Raw genomic sequence first — 17,491 nt, 5'->3', positions numbered from 1 at the left:
AGAAGCCTTTCCTTCTCAGCACATCAACAGCCTTGAACCTCAGATTCATAGTGAATCCCAGAAGACAGCAGCTCGCCGGAGATCTCTCCAGACCCCATACCGAGCCAATTCCACTGGGGGAACCTTGAATGGAGCGGGTATCCCCTCTCCACCCACTCCAATGAACCACCGATGGCCACGAGCTTCCAGAAGAGAAACCCAGGTAGGCGGGATCTGGGACTAAGACTCCAGGCCACATGGAGGAAGCGGAGATGGGACATCCCTTCCTGTCTCCCCACCCTCTCGGGGGTCCCGGCTGCTACGCCCACAAACTGCCTCCTGGTGTCATCTCAGCGCATCAAGAGCCTTGATCCAGACTCCCAAATGAATCTCAAAATGGATTAGCTCCCTACAGAAATGTCTCTGGATCCCAACCATTTAGAATTTTAGAATTCCAGAAGCACGTGGCGGCAAAAGCGGCTGTGTGACCTCTCATGATATTCATAATAAGCAATAGAAAATAAATTAACTAGCCATCTGCCCCTGGCAGGCACTTGAATGGTGGTGTGAAAAATCGAAATAATGGTGGTGGGAAGGTATAATGGTGGTGGGATTGGTGTTGAAATATTGAATGTAATCAATGAATGTGAACAACCTTATGAAAATAACATTAAAAATTGTTTTTAAAAAATAAAGACACCTTGGGGCTGGAGTGATAGCATAGCGGATAAGGCGTAAGGCTTTTGCCTTACATGTGGCCAACCAGAGTTCAATTCCCAGCATCCCATATGGTCCCCCAAGCACCACCAGGACTAATTCCTGAGTGCATGAGCCAGGAGTAACCTCTGTGCATCGCCGGGTGTGACCCAAAAAGCAAAAAACCAAAACAAACAAAAAAATTAAAGATGCCTTTCCTTGCGTTAGGATGCAAATTTACTTCTCTCAGGTGTCTGAAAGTATTAGCATCAGAGAACCGTATTCAACCAAGCTCTGGGCGTCAGGATCTCCATCTACAGATCTCTAAGACAGCTAGTCTGCAGGCACAACTCCCCGAGACATGCCTCGCCTTTTCCAGCCTGACCCATCTCGGCACAGGGCTACTGTAACTTTCCATGGACTGGCAGTGGTGGGGCAGGCCAGTTCATTGTGACCCACTTTTCCCAGAGGGTGCGGTCCTCTGGGGGAGCAGGTTGGGGGGGGAGGGGAGGAGAGTCTTGAGAGTGTCTGAGCTCTAGCCTTCAGTAGTAACCATGTAAGGGTGAGGGGCTAAGACAACGATGCAGCTCTACCTCCGGATTCTGGCTTTCACCCAAATAGGAGCCTGGCCATTCTGCATTTTCATGTTGCTTCATTTTATTTATTTACTGAAAGAAAATTAGAGAGAGAGAGAAATGTGAGAGGAGAGAGAAAGAGGAACATGAGTTCAAGACAGAACACAGGTTTCTCCAGTAGGGAAAAAAATTACAGGATTGAAAGAGAAACATATGCGATCAAGAGAGAACATAGGCTTGAAAAAGCAAGGCAGCCACATGCTGGGTGATATTTTTTTTTCGGGGGGCCACACCTGGCAGTGCTCAGGGCTTACTCCTGGCTCTGCATACAGGGATTACTCCTGGCAGTGCTTGGGGAACTATGGGATGCCAAGGATTGAACCCAGGTCAGCTACATGCAAGGCCCTGCCCGCTATACTACCTCTCAAACCCCTGATGATTACTTCTATATACTCTTTATATACTGCTAATAAGTCCTAATTAAACTGGTATGGTTCAAGAAATTAGAAGAATATGGAAAGATATAGTACATAAACCCAATGAACTGAACCCCTCTCCAAGAATACTCTATCCAGCTAAATTGCCATTCAGATTTTTTTTTGTTTTATTTTTTGGGTCACACCCAACAATGCTCAGGGGTTACTCCTGGCTCTGTACTCAGGAATTACTCCTGGTGGTGCTCAGGGGACCATATGGGATGCCAGGGATCGAACCCGGGTCGGCTGTACGCAAGGCAAATGCCCTACCTACTGTGCTATCAAGCTGGCCCCTCACAGATTTGAAAGAACTATCCAGAGCTTCATGGATAGGAAACAGCTCGCAGAAATCACAGACTTGAAACCAACTCTGCAGGAAGCATTCAAAGAGAGGGAGAGAAGAGGAGAAGGGGGGAGAGAGAGAGAGAGCGAGTGAGCGAGTCTGCCTGCCACAGAGGTGGTGGAGGGTAGAAACTGGGCACACTGGTGGTGGAAATGTACACTGGAGAAGGGACAGGTATTAGAACATTATATGACTGAAACCTAACTATGAACAACTTTGTAACTGTGTATCTCACTGTGATTCAATAAAAACAACAAAAAAAATTTTTTTAAAAGAGCTCATTTGAAGGACAGGAGAAACTTCCCATTCATGTGATACTGAACACTCACTAATGGTATATATGGTCGTCCTCAACTACATTATAAAAGGTTAAAAACATACAGTAATTAATAGTCACAAACTGACTTTTATTTATTTATGTTCTAATAATTTTATTTGCCATTCTTTTAAGTTTTTTGGACAAAGTAATATGAAATAAATTTGTTATAAGCCTGACAAGGTGGGGGGGGAAGAAGTTTCATTTATGACAGGGAAGATATGATGATTACAATAAGGTTCAAGTACAAAATAAATTTAATGCAGTATGTTTTAGATGCCAAAGTTTAGAACTTAGTTATATAAATGATAATAGGTAGTATACTATATCATATTAAGTGATCTGAATTTCCTATTTACATAGGTAAAAATCATATAGCAATCAATCACTACAAACTGACTTATCTTCTGATAATTCCATTTGTCTAAGTTTTGTTAGAGCAAACAGTATGAGATAAATTTGTGATCAGCTGCCAAGGCAGAGGCCGGGGAATGGCAGGGACCCTGGAGACACTGGTGTTGAGATTAGTGTTGCAACACTGTATGATTCTATTATGAAAAGCTTTGTAAGTCACAGGTTTTCTTAATTAAAAATAAATTCAAAATTTTTTTTAAATTAAAAAGATTAACTGGCATGGTTCGATAACGATCACTATGGGTAAGGGCTGGGAAAGTCAGGACACCCAATGATTGTGAATAATAATAATCTACTTACAAAAACCAATGGAACATTGAATCTGGTCATCTCGGTTATGGGAGGGCTCAGAGCAACAAACACATGTCTCTGCCTGCCTGCTCTCCGGCTTCCGGCCACTCAGGTTTCTAGTTCCCTAAAGGAACAAAACTCCGCTCCACACTGTGGCCTTCAAAGACACGAGTGTGCTTTTCCTTCAGCCTGGAAGGTTCTTCAGAGTCCAGTGTCCACCCACCTCAACCCTCAGGTCAACTTTCCTTTCTCAGAAAAGTTGCTAATCAGTATCTATATAGATAACTGAACAGATAACCAACAGAGAGATTATATATTCTTTAATTAAAGGATGTCTAAGCCCATTCCTTTTTTTTTTTGCCTTTATGCATTCTTAGCAATTGTAATTACTTGATAGGCCAACCCCTTTCCACAAACTGAAATATCAAGGAGGAGTGGAAACTAAAAATTACTTTTACTGTTGTACTGGAGAACTCAGTGGGCTGGAGAGCCTGCAGGAGCCTTGGGTTGGAACCCCAGCACTGCATGGTACCCTAACATCACCAGGAAAGACTCCAAGCACTGCGACAAACAGAGTCCCAAAATATAAAAACCAAACCAGGAGACACTTGGCCAGGGTCAGAGGAGAACTCAAAGGGCTGGAGCTCAACCCCTGGTTCCACGTGTCCCATAGGCAGCACCTTATTTGCTAGACCAAGCTTTGAACAGCACATGTGAGTATTACTGAAAGCAGCACAGGGCCTCCCCACCACTTTTCTGGTGATTAACAGCTATAGCCCCAGACCCAGGCCAGGGCTAAGCCCAGACACAAGGAAGGCACTTAAGTATGGTACTAGCTGCAGCACTACCATGACGGCGCCTCCGATTCCTTTCAGAACGGGGATCTTTTTTTTTTTTTATTTTTATTAATCAAACACCATGAGGTACAGCTGTAGACTTACAAATTTTTGTGCTTGGGTTTCAATTATACAATGATCAAGTACCCATCCCTCCACCAGTGCCCACTTTCCACCACCACGGGTCCCAGTATCCCTCCCTCTCTCCATCCCTCCCATCCCACCCTGCCTCTGTGGCAGGGCATTCCCTTTTGTTCTCTCTCTCTCCTTTTGGGTGTTGTGGTTTGCAAAAGAGGCATTGACAGCCTGGGGACCCGTCTGGAAATGGTCTGGGGTTCCCTGGTCCAGCCAGGGTCCATTTATCCAATGAGTCACACAAGCTTCATTATTTTCTATACGGGCTATAATGTGAAAAAGGCCAAGGTTATCAATGATCCTTTGTGTCCTAAATGTGGAAACATCTTTGAATCACTTACCTAATATCTTGTTCTTGGATATATGTTCAAGAACCCATCTCGGGACCCGCTTGGACTGATCGTAAGACAAGGCATGATTAGTGTAACACCTTGTCTCTGTTCCAGCTAAAGGGAATCCAAATTGTTCCAAGACAGCTTTTTCTACAGAACCTAAAAATAAAAAACAGGTGGAGGGACAAAACCAAAATAGCAAATAATGTTAACTTCTAAGAAACAAAAATGCCCCAGATTACTTTCGCCCAAGAGTGAAGGGTGAGCCAAAAAAAAAAAAAAATCAAAGAACTAAAGGGCTGGAGATATAGTACAGTGGGTAAGATACTTGCCTTGCATGTGGCCAATCTGGGTGTGATCCCTGAGCCCTATATGATCCCCGCAAGCCCAGCAGGAGGGTCCAAAAGCACCCCCCAAAATAATCACTGTCACTGTCCTCCCGTTGTTCATCGATTTGCTCGAGCGGGCCCATTAATAGTGAGACTTGTTACTGTGTTTGGCATATTGAATACGTCACGAGTAGCTTGCCAGGCTTTGCCGTGCGGGCGAGATACTCTTGGTAGCTTGCCAGGCTCTCCAAGAGGGGCAGAGGAATCGAACTCGGGTCAACCGTGTCGGCCATGTCGGCCACATGCAAGGCAAATGCCCTACCCGCTGTGCTATTGCTCCAGCCCCCAAAGTAATAATTTAAAAAAAAAATGTTTTTTTTTAAATGACTGAAAAGTCTAATCAACCAGGAAGGTTTTTTTCCCTTTTTTTTTTTTTTTTTGCAATTTTAAGAAAAAAAGAGACAATAGTGGAAACTTTTTTTTTTTTGGTTTGGGTTTTTGGACCACACCTGCCAATGATGAGGGTATAGGAGATACCAGGGATCTATGAGATACAAGGGTCTGATGAGCTTAAGGTCTCAAAGAGAAGTGTTTTGACTACAGTGTGTTGCATAGTTACACCAAGATAAGGCTTCTGCGGGTGGAGAGATAGTACAGTCAGAAGGGCACTTGCCTTTCAGGCAGTTGACTGGGATTCAATCCCTGGCATCCATATGATCCCCTGAGCCCACCAGGAGTGATTCCTGAGTACAGAGGCAGGAGCACCGCCAGGTGTGGCCCAAAAGGAAAAAAACAATAAAGACACAGGGGTCGGAGTGATAGTGTTGGTTTGCTCCTGGACTCCGCATATGGTACCCTGAGCACTGAGCCAGGAATTATCCTGAGCTCTGCCAGGTGTGCCTCCTCACCCAATCCCAGGAGCAACATCAGGAGCTGCTTCATTAACATTTTCTTTGCCACTGCTGAGGTCCCTGGCAGTGACCGCAGCCCCAGAGATGAAGCAGGTAGGCACGGTAAACTGCCGGCCGTCTCCCAGCTCACTAACTTCAGTAAGCGCCAGAATCTTGGCACCGGAGAGGGGAGAAGTGGTTCCAAGGGCTGGAGAGCCCGGGAAGTCCAGGTTCGACCCCCCAGCAATCTCTAGGAAGCACAGAGCTCTCTGATCAGGGAGAAGCCCCCGGGGTACCGGGTGTGCCCCCCCTCAAAAAAAACAAAATTAGATCGCTCGGTCCCTACCCCACCTAGTACCACGCAAAGGCTGCAGCACCCCAAGACGAAGCTCAAGTCGAGCACTGGGCAGGGGTTTTCCTGGGGACGCGTTGGCGCCTGCCTTCCCGCTCCGGACTCACTGGGGCTCAGGTCCGGGAGGGGGAGAGAAACAAGATCAAAAAACACACACACAACAAAGAAATAAAAAAGAGCAAGAGCGATAGTAGAGAGGGGAGAGCGTTTGCCTCGCAGGCGGCCGACCCGGGTTCGACCCCCGGCATCCCAGATGGTCCACCCGTGCACCGCCAGAAGTAATTCCTGAGTGCAGAGCCAGGGGTAAGCCCTGAGCATCGCCGGATCGCCGAGTGTGACCCAAAAAGTTAAAAAAAAAAAAAATTTTTTTTTAAAAGACAGGCACAGTGGCCACCTTTCACCGGGCGGGAGATGCGCGTAAAGCGGCCGCGTCTTCCCCGCCCCGGGAAACCCGGCGAGTGGGTTTCCCGCCCGCCCGCCCAGCCTTAGGGACTCCTGAGGGACATCGTGGGCCCACCGGGCCGGCGTCCAGGCTGGGTCCAGGCCCGGCTCCGAGCGCGGCGAACCCACGCGCCCAAGCGCGGAACGGAGGTTGCGGGCCCGCGGAGGCGGCACACGGACACACGGACGGCGCGACACGCACTCGGGGCACCGACGCTTCCCGCGCTGCCAAACTTACCGTCCGGCGCCGGCTTTGAGCCCCGACTCCGGAGCAGCGGCAGGGCCGCAAGCCCGGCCCCGGCGGCGCCCAGCGCGGCCCCGGCCACGAAGCCGCTCCAGAAGCGCCGCGAGCCTCGGAGGCGGTCGGCGAAACCGCGGGCAGCCATCGGGGCTCAAGCGGCAGGCAGCGCGCGCCCACCCCGGACACCTGCGACCCGCGGCGGAGCCGACGCGCATGCGCTCCCGCAGTCTCCCGGAAGGCCCGCGAGAGCCGCGCGCGCCCCCTGGCGGCCGAGCCCGGACGGACGGCCCCGCGGTACCCGGCTCCTCCCCTCCAGAGTGGGAGCGCTGGAATCACCTTCTTCACCAGGCCGAAGTACTGACCAACCGCCTGGGGGATCTGGGGGGAGGGGGGGGAGTCACTTAGAACAACGGGGCCTCGCCCCGGTCGCATCCCCCTCATGTGAGAAACATCCTACTTGGCAGGAGTATTTAGGGTATCTCTAATATATGTAAATATATAATGTTCTAGTATATAAATACATCATATATGTATATTTTTCATATGTATTTATACCATTTTCCTATGCATAATATATACAATATGTATATATTGTAGCACTGTAGCACTGTCCTCCCAGTTGTTCATCCTTTTGCTCGAGCGGGCACCAGTAACGTCTCCACTGTGACACTTGTTACTGTTTTTGGCATACTGAATACATCGCCAGCAGCTTGCCAGGCTTTGCCGTGCAGGCGAGATACTCTCGGTAGCTTGCCCGGCTCTCAGAGAGAGGCTAGGGAATTGAACCCGGGTCAGTGTGCAAGGCAAAAGTCCCACCTTGTGCTATCATTCCAGCCCACGTATATACTGTATAATATATAAAAATACATTTTAAATATTATAAGTCATCTCAAAAATGCCCCAACTTGGCAGAATTTAGGGTCTGAGAATGCACTCACTCTAATACATGTAGCACTATAGCACTGTCCTCCCGTTGTTCACCGATTTGCTCGAGCAGGCCCAGTAATGCCTCCATAGTGAGACTTATAGTTACTGTGTTTTGGCATATTGGCTACGTCATGGGGAGCTTGCCAGGCTTTGCCGTGGGCCGAGATACTCTCGGTAGTTTGCCGGGCTCTTCGAGAGGGGTGGAAGAATCAAACCCGGGTCGCCCTGGTAAGCTGCATAAGGCAAACGCCCTACCTGCTGTGCTATCACTCCAGCCCCCAATACATGTAAATATATAATATTCTAATATGTAAATATACAGACATATATAATGTATTATATATTGTATAAGTATATATAATATGTATTATATACAATATATGTATTGTGTAATATGGTCACAGAGTATGGCCACAGTCCTCCCGTTGTTCATCGATTTGCTCAAGCGGGCCCAGTAATGTCTCCATCATGAGACTTGTTGTTACTGTGTTTGGCATACCGAATACATCACGGGTAGCTTGCAAGGCTCTGCCGTGCGGGCGAGATACTCTCGGTAGCTTGCCGGGCTCTCTGAGAGGGGCGGAAGAATCGAACTCGGGTCGGCCATGTTGGCCGCTTGTAAGACAAACGCCCTACCGCTGTGCTAATCGCTCCAGCCCATTGTGTAATATATATTATAAAATATGTATTATATGTTACAAATATTAAATATAAACATATCACTGTCACTCCTCTTGTTCATCGATTTGCTCGAGCGGGCCCAATAACATTGTGAGACTTGTTACTGTGTTTGGCATATCAAATAAGTCACGGGTAGCTTGCCAGGCTCTGCCGTGCGGGCGAGATACTCTCGGTAGCTTGCCGGGCTCTCCAAGGGGCAGAGGAATCAAACTCGGGTCGGCCATGTTGGCCACGTGCAAGGCAAACGCCCTACCCGCTGTGCTATTGCTCCAGCCCAAATATAAACATATGTAACACAAATATATATATCATATATAAATTAAAGATAACAGCATCCCTGGGGCTTTCCTGGCGTTTAAAATCTAACAGCATTAAAATCTGTCTACAAAGCAGAGGTCACAGGAGGTGCAGCAAGCATGTCCGGGGACCCTCTAGACCCACAGGAACAAAGAGCTGCCGGAGGGGACCAGTCCTTGTTCATCTCCGATTCCCTCCACGCCCTCCGCCCCGGTGATGAAGACACACAACAGGGTTTTTCATGATTACCATTATTATTTTATTTTCATATACAAAAAGATAAAACTTGAAATAGTTCTAGACTTTTCCTCCTATTCTGATGGGGTGTGGCTGCTTCTTCACACGGGGAAAACTACATTCACATCGGTTTATTTGAGGGCCCAGTGCACAGTTCCAGCAGCAAAACCCCACCTTAGCACATCTAGTTTCAAACTTGACACTCATTTCTAAAATTACCACAGTAAAAAGGAACAAAGATCCACTGCAAATGAATGAACTATGATACAATGTTCTTTCCAAAATGTCTTCATTTTGCAACTGTAATTACATGGGTGTCTGCTTTAGGCCATTTCAGATGTGTGCGTGTCTAATATATATATATGTGTGTATTTTATATATATGTATATATATATCAATCAGCACACTTTTTCAAATTCACACAGGGTAACAGTGACAAACTCAACTCTGTGTGTGTATATATATATTTTTTAAAAAAACATGATACTTTAGTATAACTTTTGTTAATTCAGTAGTACAAGCTATTACTGTTCTACAAAATTGTAATTTTATAGCTACAAGGGTGAAAAGTGACCTATTACATTTACATCTCACATATCCTGGTATACAAACAGTACTCATTGAATCTGAGCCCCAAAATGTCAGTCTTAGTTTCAGCACTTGAAGAGCTTCCTCACTTCTACAGTCTTAAATGGTACACTCGTCACATTTTCAGATTTTGTAATTACTCATCAATTTATACTGCAAGAAACAGAGGAATCCAAACCTTTAATTACAAGTTTTATATACAAATTAGACAACAGCTCAATATGACGCTTACCCGTCCTAAGCCTTTCTCACATACTCTCGACTAGGTCAGGCAAGTCTTAGGATTTCCCTTCTTTTCCTTGTAATAAGTCATGTACCAATTTTTAAGTCACTGGTAAAGCTGATAGACTCAGTGACAACTGACAGGTGACATTTTCAGTTGGTTCTAAAATTTGTTCTGCAAATTATATACTCTGCTGTGTTCTTTATGTCTGTGACATGCAGAAAGCTCTTTTCAACAAGAATGGACATCAAACTCAACGAAAGCCAACTTTACAGTACTGTATAGTTATTCAGATTCAAGGACAAATGTGGAAAAATATTCAACAGGTGAAAAATTCGGCCTCAGACGCTATCATTAAGGTGATTTCAAAGTCACAAGCAGATTCTTTTGTACAGTTGAAAATGTCATTGTGTGGATTTGTGGTATGGAACTGAACTCTAGAAGTATGTTTCTATTCTGCGGTAACCCTCACCCTCAATTCTCAAGTACCACTCAATTTTCTTTGCATTTTTTACAGAATTCGGGGGTGGGGGTAAAAGGGGGCTTGAGAGCCACTGGCATTAACAAATCCTCCATTCACAGAAAATCCGAACACTTTCCAATGAGATCACCGAACAATCTTTGTGATCAGTGGCTCTCAGACAGCCTTAAACCATCATCTGGACACTTTCTTAGACCCCAGATGTCACCTAATCTTTCCTATCCTCATCACTATCATGCTGGTAAAATTTGGATGAGTGAATTTTTCCCAAATGGAGAAATTATTTGGCTAAATGTATACTTAACTTGTGGCAGTGCTCTGAGAAAAACACCACATGGGCTAAAGCACTTGCACGGACTGAAGCCATAGTTCACTGAATGGGGCAGAGACCAGACACTTCAAGAGCTGGGTGAAGTCTCATTTCCCACACTAACCTTGGTGTCCCGTGACAGCCCATGATCATCTGACTGAGTTACCACTTTTCATCTTGGTCTGTCATTCATGCCCCAGAGACAAAAATTCAAATGTGGTAACTGCTGGTTAATTAAACTTTTTGAACTGGTAAAAAAAGGTTCTTTAAAAAATATATATATATATTTAAAATTCATCAAAATGACAAACAGCCATATTCCACAAGGCCTAATTTCACAGCAACATATGCTTAGACAAACCTTCCCAAAATGCACTGTGGTGGATGACGGTTTTTGTAATCCTGCCATTGAAAGGAATGTTCTACACTTGCGCTTTAGCAACTGGAAGTGAGCTAATGAAGAAAGAGCTCATCTTTGGAACTAATTTGTGTACAAGAACAACCAATTGAAATCACTTTGCCTGATCAAACATGAGAATACTGAAAATGGCAGAATGCTAAGAGAAGCACAGGAAGCACCTTTCGGCTAACGCTCAAGACCCCTCCCACCACAGCACGGGGCAGGGGGGAAGGGGAGCACGGGGCGCTTGCCAGAAACCCCCCTTTCTGTCCTTGGGAAGAGTTTTTGTTTTCAAACAAAACAGTGCCCACCAGTGGCAGGGCTTCTGTGTGTGTGTGTTGCTTGCCCGCAGTACCAAGAGGACCCAGATGGTGACAGTGTTGAACAGGAGGTCTGAGGTAACTGTGGTTAGTAAGCTACCTGGAGCATAGGACCCTGCATCCAGGAATTACAGCTGGGACAAAGAAAACGTTGGGGCGGGGGCTGGGGGTGGGGAGGGGGGCCTGGGGTAGATAAGACAATTATGAAAAAGCTTACAGCAGTTGCTTTTGGGGAGGCAGGTGACAAAAACAAAGGCACAACAGAATTACATTCCAAGACAGGTGGCTGGAACGCAGGGAAATGCTCTCTTATGGGGAATGGGGAAGAAAGGGAACAGTGGGTCGAGTTCCAGGGCGCTACTGGATCGGCAGAAACTAAGTTTATTCCAAGTTGAAAAGGAGTCAAGTATGAAAGTTCAAACCAGAATCAATAAAAAGCACAACTGGCTTTGCATGACACATTCCAGATTCTCCTGACCAAGCTGCCCCCACACATGGGTGTCAACAGCCCTCAGCCAGCAGGCAGGCCCTGGACACCGGCCTGAGAACTACAATGATACCAAGAGTCGGCTTTATTTTCCACCCTCCTTATGTCCCCACCAAAAACAGCTCGACCAAATAACTACCTGTTCTCTACCCCCAAATCAACAGGCTTACATGAAGAACGCGCTCCATGCCACGGCAGGGACACTGCAGGGAAGGTGGGTGCATCATGTGGACGTGTGAAAGGTGCCCGACTGGTCTGGGGGCTCCCGGCTGATTCACGTGGTCCAACCAGCCTCATCTCCAAAGGGCACTCGTCAGAGAGAATGAAACGTGCCCCGCATCTCTTCCTTCCGTCCAGCCTCTCAGTCCACACACCACCCTCCCCCGCTGTCCAAATAACTGCCCCACTGCCCACTGAGTCCCAAGAGAACGAGACCATTTGGTCCTGGAACACCCCAGGTTTTTTGGACCCCTCCAGTCACACGTCTTTAGCCTCGATCAGTCCAGTTCCAACGTGCCCCAATCCGCACCCCCATCCAGTGTCTGTCTCCCCCAAACACCTTCACACCACTAGATCCTATGTCTGGAGCTCACAAATTGATTTTTTTTTTAAGCTTTGTTCAAAAGAAGTAAGAGGAGGAAGCGCGCACATGAAAGAAAACACTGCTGGCTCCCCTGGCCTCTGCCCAGGTCCTCTCCTGCCAATCTGCCAGGAGCAAAGCCGAGGGACCGCTGTCCCCTACGACCACAAGGGGAGTCCCCGCCCAACAAGATGCGTCACTGGATTCCAGTCTGCAGGTGTGCCCCGAGAATCCATGTGAGGGCCAAGGCAGAGCGCCACAGGTCTCATACTCCAGTGTACATTTATCTTGGAAAGTAAAGCTCATTACTCTGATTACAAAAGCACTCGTACTCAAACTCACTAGGTTTTATAAAAATAGTCTGTGGTATAAAACACGCATTCTCCACACTGCGCAGAAGAATCTGTCAGGTGATATAACTAAATATATATGTAGAGCTATAGATTTCTTAAAAGTAAAATTTCAAGTGTCAGATCTCTATTATATAACCTACTCTTTTATTTACAATGCTACCGAATGACATTCTGATGCAAACGGTCCCGGGAAGAGTCAGGGAAAGGCGCCCATGCCCAACCTACAGCAGAAAGTCCCAGGACTCAAACAAAACTCATCCATTTGCAAAAACCATCCTCACCTGCCTGAAAGGCATAAATGAGCTAATGGATCCTAGTTCCCGTAACTAGGAGCCCAGAAATGTAAACTTTGCAAATGAATATAATACTTTTCTGGGGCTGTCCGGAAGAGGCTGTCCACATCTGTCCAATGCAGCGCACGTACACAGACACATGTCAGTGTGGGCATGTCCTTAGCATCCTGTGGGTGGCCTGCACAGGGTCTCAAGATTGCTGAGGCCCCACGAGCCCCAAGACGTTCCTGGGACAGAGAGCACAGCACACGCTGGCCAGCACCATACACCAGCACTCAAAGAACTACACTCTACTTCGTGAGGGAAAACCATTGGTATTATGTCTACAAGCTGCCATAGGAGCAAATAAAGTACAAGGGCCGGGGGTAGGGGTTTGGCACTACAGGGGATACTTGGAGTACCACAATCAGAGTCCTGCTCCATTCAGACTCAGAAGATACCATCACAAAATGTCAAAAGCTCGGTTAAAAAAATTTGCACGGGAAGAAACCCTTGAAATTCAACATCAGATCAAATCAAAGTTTAGGATAGACCCCCAATTAAGTATAAAATAGGATTATCTTACTGGATGATTTGGACTTTTATTTAAAGACAGTTTAAGGGTCTCTTGGACCCAGCAATTAATTTCAAAATGTGACTGCACTGACGGAATTTCCAAGTTGGGGGGTGGGGGGCGGGTTTTAAACATTGTGTTTTTTCATTAAAATGAAATCTTATCTTAAAAAAAAATTTTTTTTCCCCAAGCCTTCTAAAGGTTTGGGATACATTCATAGGTGGATTGCTGGTTAGAAATCAACTACCAGGAACCACACTGAAAGAACGAGATGGAGAACCCTGAATTCATAGAAACCTTTACAAGTCTAAACAGAGAAGAAAACCAGTTCATCACTTAAACTACGTGTCCTTTTTCTTTTTGTTTTTACCTAAAACATTACTAGTGATCGAGACTTATACTCATCTTAACTATACTGAACACATTCTGAGTATCTTATTAGTTCAGATTTTGTACAGTCACTGACCAAGGAAAATTCATGGTACCCAACAAGGGGAGAGAAAAGTCTGCTATCCTGTGTTTCGTGGGCAGGCATGGTCCAGTGCCCCCCAGGCTGGGGGACAAGCCTGGTCATGTCACCAAGAATACAGCCACCAAGAACCCATCAGGCCATTGAAGCAGCTGGGAGCAGTAAACTAAGTTCATTCCTGGATGATACTTCCAGTTTAAGTATTTTTCTAGTGAGCTATGTTCTCAGGAATAATTCCCGACTACTCGATTTCTAGTACCGATTCTAATCACGTACATAATGCGTATCACTGAAAACCTTCAGGTTCTTGTCTTACCAGTAAGTGCTATGAATTGGACACTGCATTCTACAAAGGGCAAAGTCACATTTACAAAAGGCTCACTCCTCTCTGTTCCCCAGACAGATAGTCCAACGGCCCTTGCCCTCACAGCTCTGGACACACGATGGGCCACGACATCCCATACCAGCCGAGCTTGCTGCCACCAAGGCCAACATCAGATGGGCCCAGGTCACCACTGTGGAGTGGCAGGAGGGCAAGGGGTCCCATGGAAGCAGTCTCTGTAGCCCCAAGAGGAGGGAGAAGGATGATGATTCCCTTGCTGAGACTGTGGGGGGGGGGGGGGGGAGGGAAGGCGGTGCTTCTTCAACCTCTTAAAGGTTCTGCTCATGGCCCAACATGACCCTTCATGCCCTCTCCACCTTCCTGTCAGTCTGGACAGGTCGGATTCTGAGCCAGAAGCAGCTGGCACCCAGAGGAGGCCCTCCCTGGGCAGGAAGGAGGTCACCGGGCACCTACCAACAGCAAATGCGCCACGGCCACAGCAGATGCTGCTCACAACTGACCCCAGCCAGGCACCTCCTTCTCCAAAGAAAGGTCCTGCCACCCCCAGCAGCCAGAGTCAGTTCCTGTTGGACAGCAATGCCCTACCCTATGGTACTTTGCTGACCAGGTCCACAGGTCTCTTTGCTGTCCAACCCCACCCCCACCTCTGCTCACAGAGTCCCCTGCAGGAGGGGACCGTCACCTCTGTGTCCCTATTTTCTCCTACTCCTCTCGCCCATCTCGAGATCTCTCTGGGTAGACCTGGCTTGATGATCACGGGTGTTTTCAAGCAGAACTCATTCTCCCTCAAAACCCATCTGGAACCACTGGGCACTTGAAGCAGAGGTTCACAAACTCACGCGGCTCTGACCAGCCCCTTTGCACAAACAAAAATGAAAAGTGACTCAATGCGAACAGAGAGTGCTCCCCAACACCCCCAACTACAAGCCAAGCTATCACCAGCCCCTGGATCATTCTAGCAGGCTCCCAGCCTCCGGGCAGGATTGCCCAGCTTGGCAAAGTGTGCCAGAAAGAAAGGAGGAGCAAAGATCCTTGATCACTGGAGATGGGGCAGGCTCTCTCCGAGGCAGGAAAGACGAGGTCGCACCCCATACTCCCTGGCCTTCCACTGAGCTGGCAGGTGGGGGGGGGAGGGAGGAACGACAACAGGTAGGCAGTAGCTAACCCAGCATCCTAGGAGTGGGTCACATGACATCGCAGGCAGAGCCTTCACACCCAACAAACACAAGCTGGGGCTCTCAAGGGTCCCTTCTCTGAAGCAGCCCCGAGCAGGCTCTTGTCGGCACACCTCAGGTGCCTCCGGGCCCTTCTGCCAGCAGCTGTGCCAGTGCTCATACCTGGTGACCCGCTCTGCTTCTGCAGCAGGGGATGAGCAGGCTGATGCCCAGTGCCCAGCACACAGCTCCCGTGGGCCCTTTCTCCCTGGCCACGCCCAACAGGTATCATTGCCCGTGGCCCTGGCACTCAGAGGGGCGTGAGTGTGGCTGAGCTGGAAAGGAGGCGGGAACCACGCTGAGAGAAGCCCAGAGGCCATGGGGGAGACCCGCCTGCTCCACGCCCCACACCAGGGCCCCCAGCTGCGCACTCCACAGCCCAGCTGGACCCTGTTCCCCAGGAATCACACACGCAAACACCAGCTACATGACCCAGAGGCCCTCTCCACCCAAGCGGGTGTGATGCAGGGGTCAGTGATCTCTGCTGGTGAATGCCTCATGTTCTCTTCTGAGGATACGCAGTATGAACGCCCAGCACCGCCTGAGGAGAAAGCTAAAGACAAAGATATGGCACTTCTCAGTAACTATCTTAAAGCTTCTGAAAGAAATAAGTGGAAAGAAAAGCAACTGCTGTAAGGCCTGGTGTGCTGTTGAAAAATTATTTCAAGGGAAGAAAAGTACCACAGCGTGAAGTCCAATAGTTTCACTTTTTAAAAGAAAGACAACATAGCTTACCAAAACTACAAAAAAAAAAAAAAAAATGAACAACAACAAAAAAGAAACCCTGTCCCTGTGACCACTTCGGCCAGCTCCCATGTGACCCTTGAAGCAGAGTCTGAGCTCCAAGAGGGAGGAAGCTCCCCCCACCACAACACCTGCCCTGCAAAGGAGCGGTGCCTCCTGGGGGTGGTTGGGAGGGTGAGGGGAAGGGGGAAGCCACGCCATGTGCCCCTCTCAGGCGCCCCACCAAGGCTGCGGAGCCAGCCTGCAGTCTCAGACACGGCCCAGAGCTTTTTTTGATTGCTGAAGGAATTAAAATCTCATGCCAAACTCCCTTCGGTGGGTCTCAGGGCCGTAATTCCACCAAGTTCAAGTGATGTTACCTGTCAATCAAGCTGAGGGAACTCTCTGAACCGTCAAATAACCAAGAGGAACCAGGCCCCTCTCCAGCTCTCGATCGCCTACCCTTACGATGAAGAGATCCAGTTTTAAAGTAAAATGGTCGAAAGAAACCAGAAGAGAAGCCTTCACCCACAAGAGTGACGAATGCCCAAACTCGACCGGACGGCCATCCTCGGGTGGACGACAAATATTTACAAGGGGCTGTTTGCTATCAAAAAAAAAGGTAGCTCTCCCTACAAGACTCCAACTATTTTTTTTTCTTTTTCTCTATTTCTTTTAAATTTTCTTGTCATAAAAGCCAACTTACATTAAAATATACTCACTACAAGACAACACAACTAACAAAATATATAATAAAACTTGTACACAAGTAGAAAATTCTGAGGTATTTCTGGTTTGAGGTGGTCTGTGGTCGTGAAGTTTTCATTTTTTTTTTTAACTTTTCAAAATTTAAACCTCGGAAGCCACATAGCAAAGCATGTATGTATATGTGGATATGTGTGTTTTCACAAAAAAAAAATTGCATGTTTTATAAATTAAAAAAAAAAGAAATTTAAATGTTGAAACAGCAGCATTAGGAACATTCACCGACTAGAGCAAGGTTATGGCATAATAGAAAAAAAGTTTTTAGAATATGCACCACGTTAAGGGGTCTGGAGAAAGCCATGTCCACAAGCCACAAAAGGGGACAGTCATGTCAGCAACAGGGCAGAGCCCACACTGACGCAGTGGGGGTGGGGGGGGCGACAGGGACGGTCCCCTGAGACAGGCCTCACACAAGGTACCACCCAGGAAATCCTCCTTCCCTGGCTGTGCAGGGCGTCCCCTGCGGGCACTTCCCTGTACAGCTCCAGGAGGAAGCACAGCAAGTCAGTGTTTCTTCAGTGAAAGAGTTAGAGCATCAAGTCTTACGGAGAATGCACTCACGGAACCGCGACGATGTCGGCCTTCTCTTAAACGAGGGCAG

At 47.4% G+C, this 17,491-nt stretch overlaps 1 protein-coding gene across 1 annotated transcript in view; it reads right to left on the bottom strand.

The window, feature by feature from the left end:
- The window catches only part of EXOG (exo/endonuclease G), a 35,249-nt gene extending 28,403 nt beyond the window's left edge, over positions 1 to 6,846 (bottom strand). The window contains exons 1-2 of the mRNA XM_056129227.1: positions 6,644 to 6,846; positions 4,403 to 4,552 (exon numbers count right to left, since the gene is read on the bottom strand). Coding sequence (XP_055985202.1) covers positions 4,403 to 4,552; positions 6,644 to 6,791 — 298 coding nt within the window. The 5' untranslated portion in view covers positions 6,792 to 6,846. The remainder of the gene's footprint in view (positions 1 to 4,402; positions 4,553 to 6,643) is intronic.
- Between the last annotated feature and the right edge of the window lie 10,645 nt (positions 6,847 to 17,491).

This window comes from Sorex fumeus, unplaced genomic scaffold, assembly GCF_029834395.1.
Source record: "Sorex fumeus unplaced genomic scaffold, SorFum_2.1 ptg000072l, whole genome shotgun sequence".
NCBI lineage: Eukaryota > Metazoa > Chordata > Mammalia > Eulipotyphla > Soricidae > Sorex > Sorex fumeus.
This window is presented reverse-complemented; position numbering and strand designations above follow the sequence as displayed.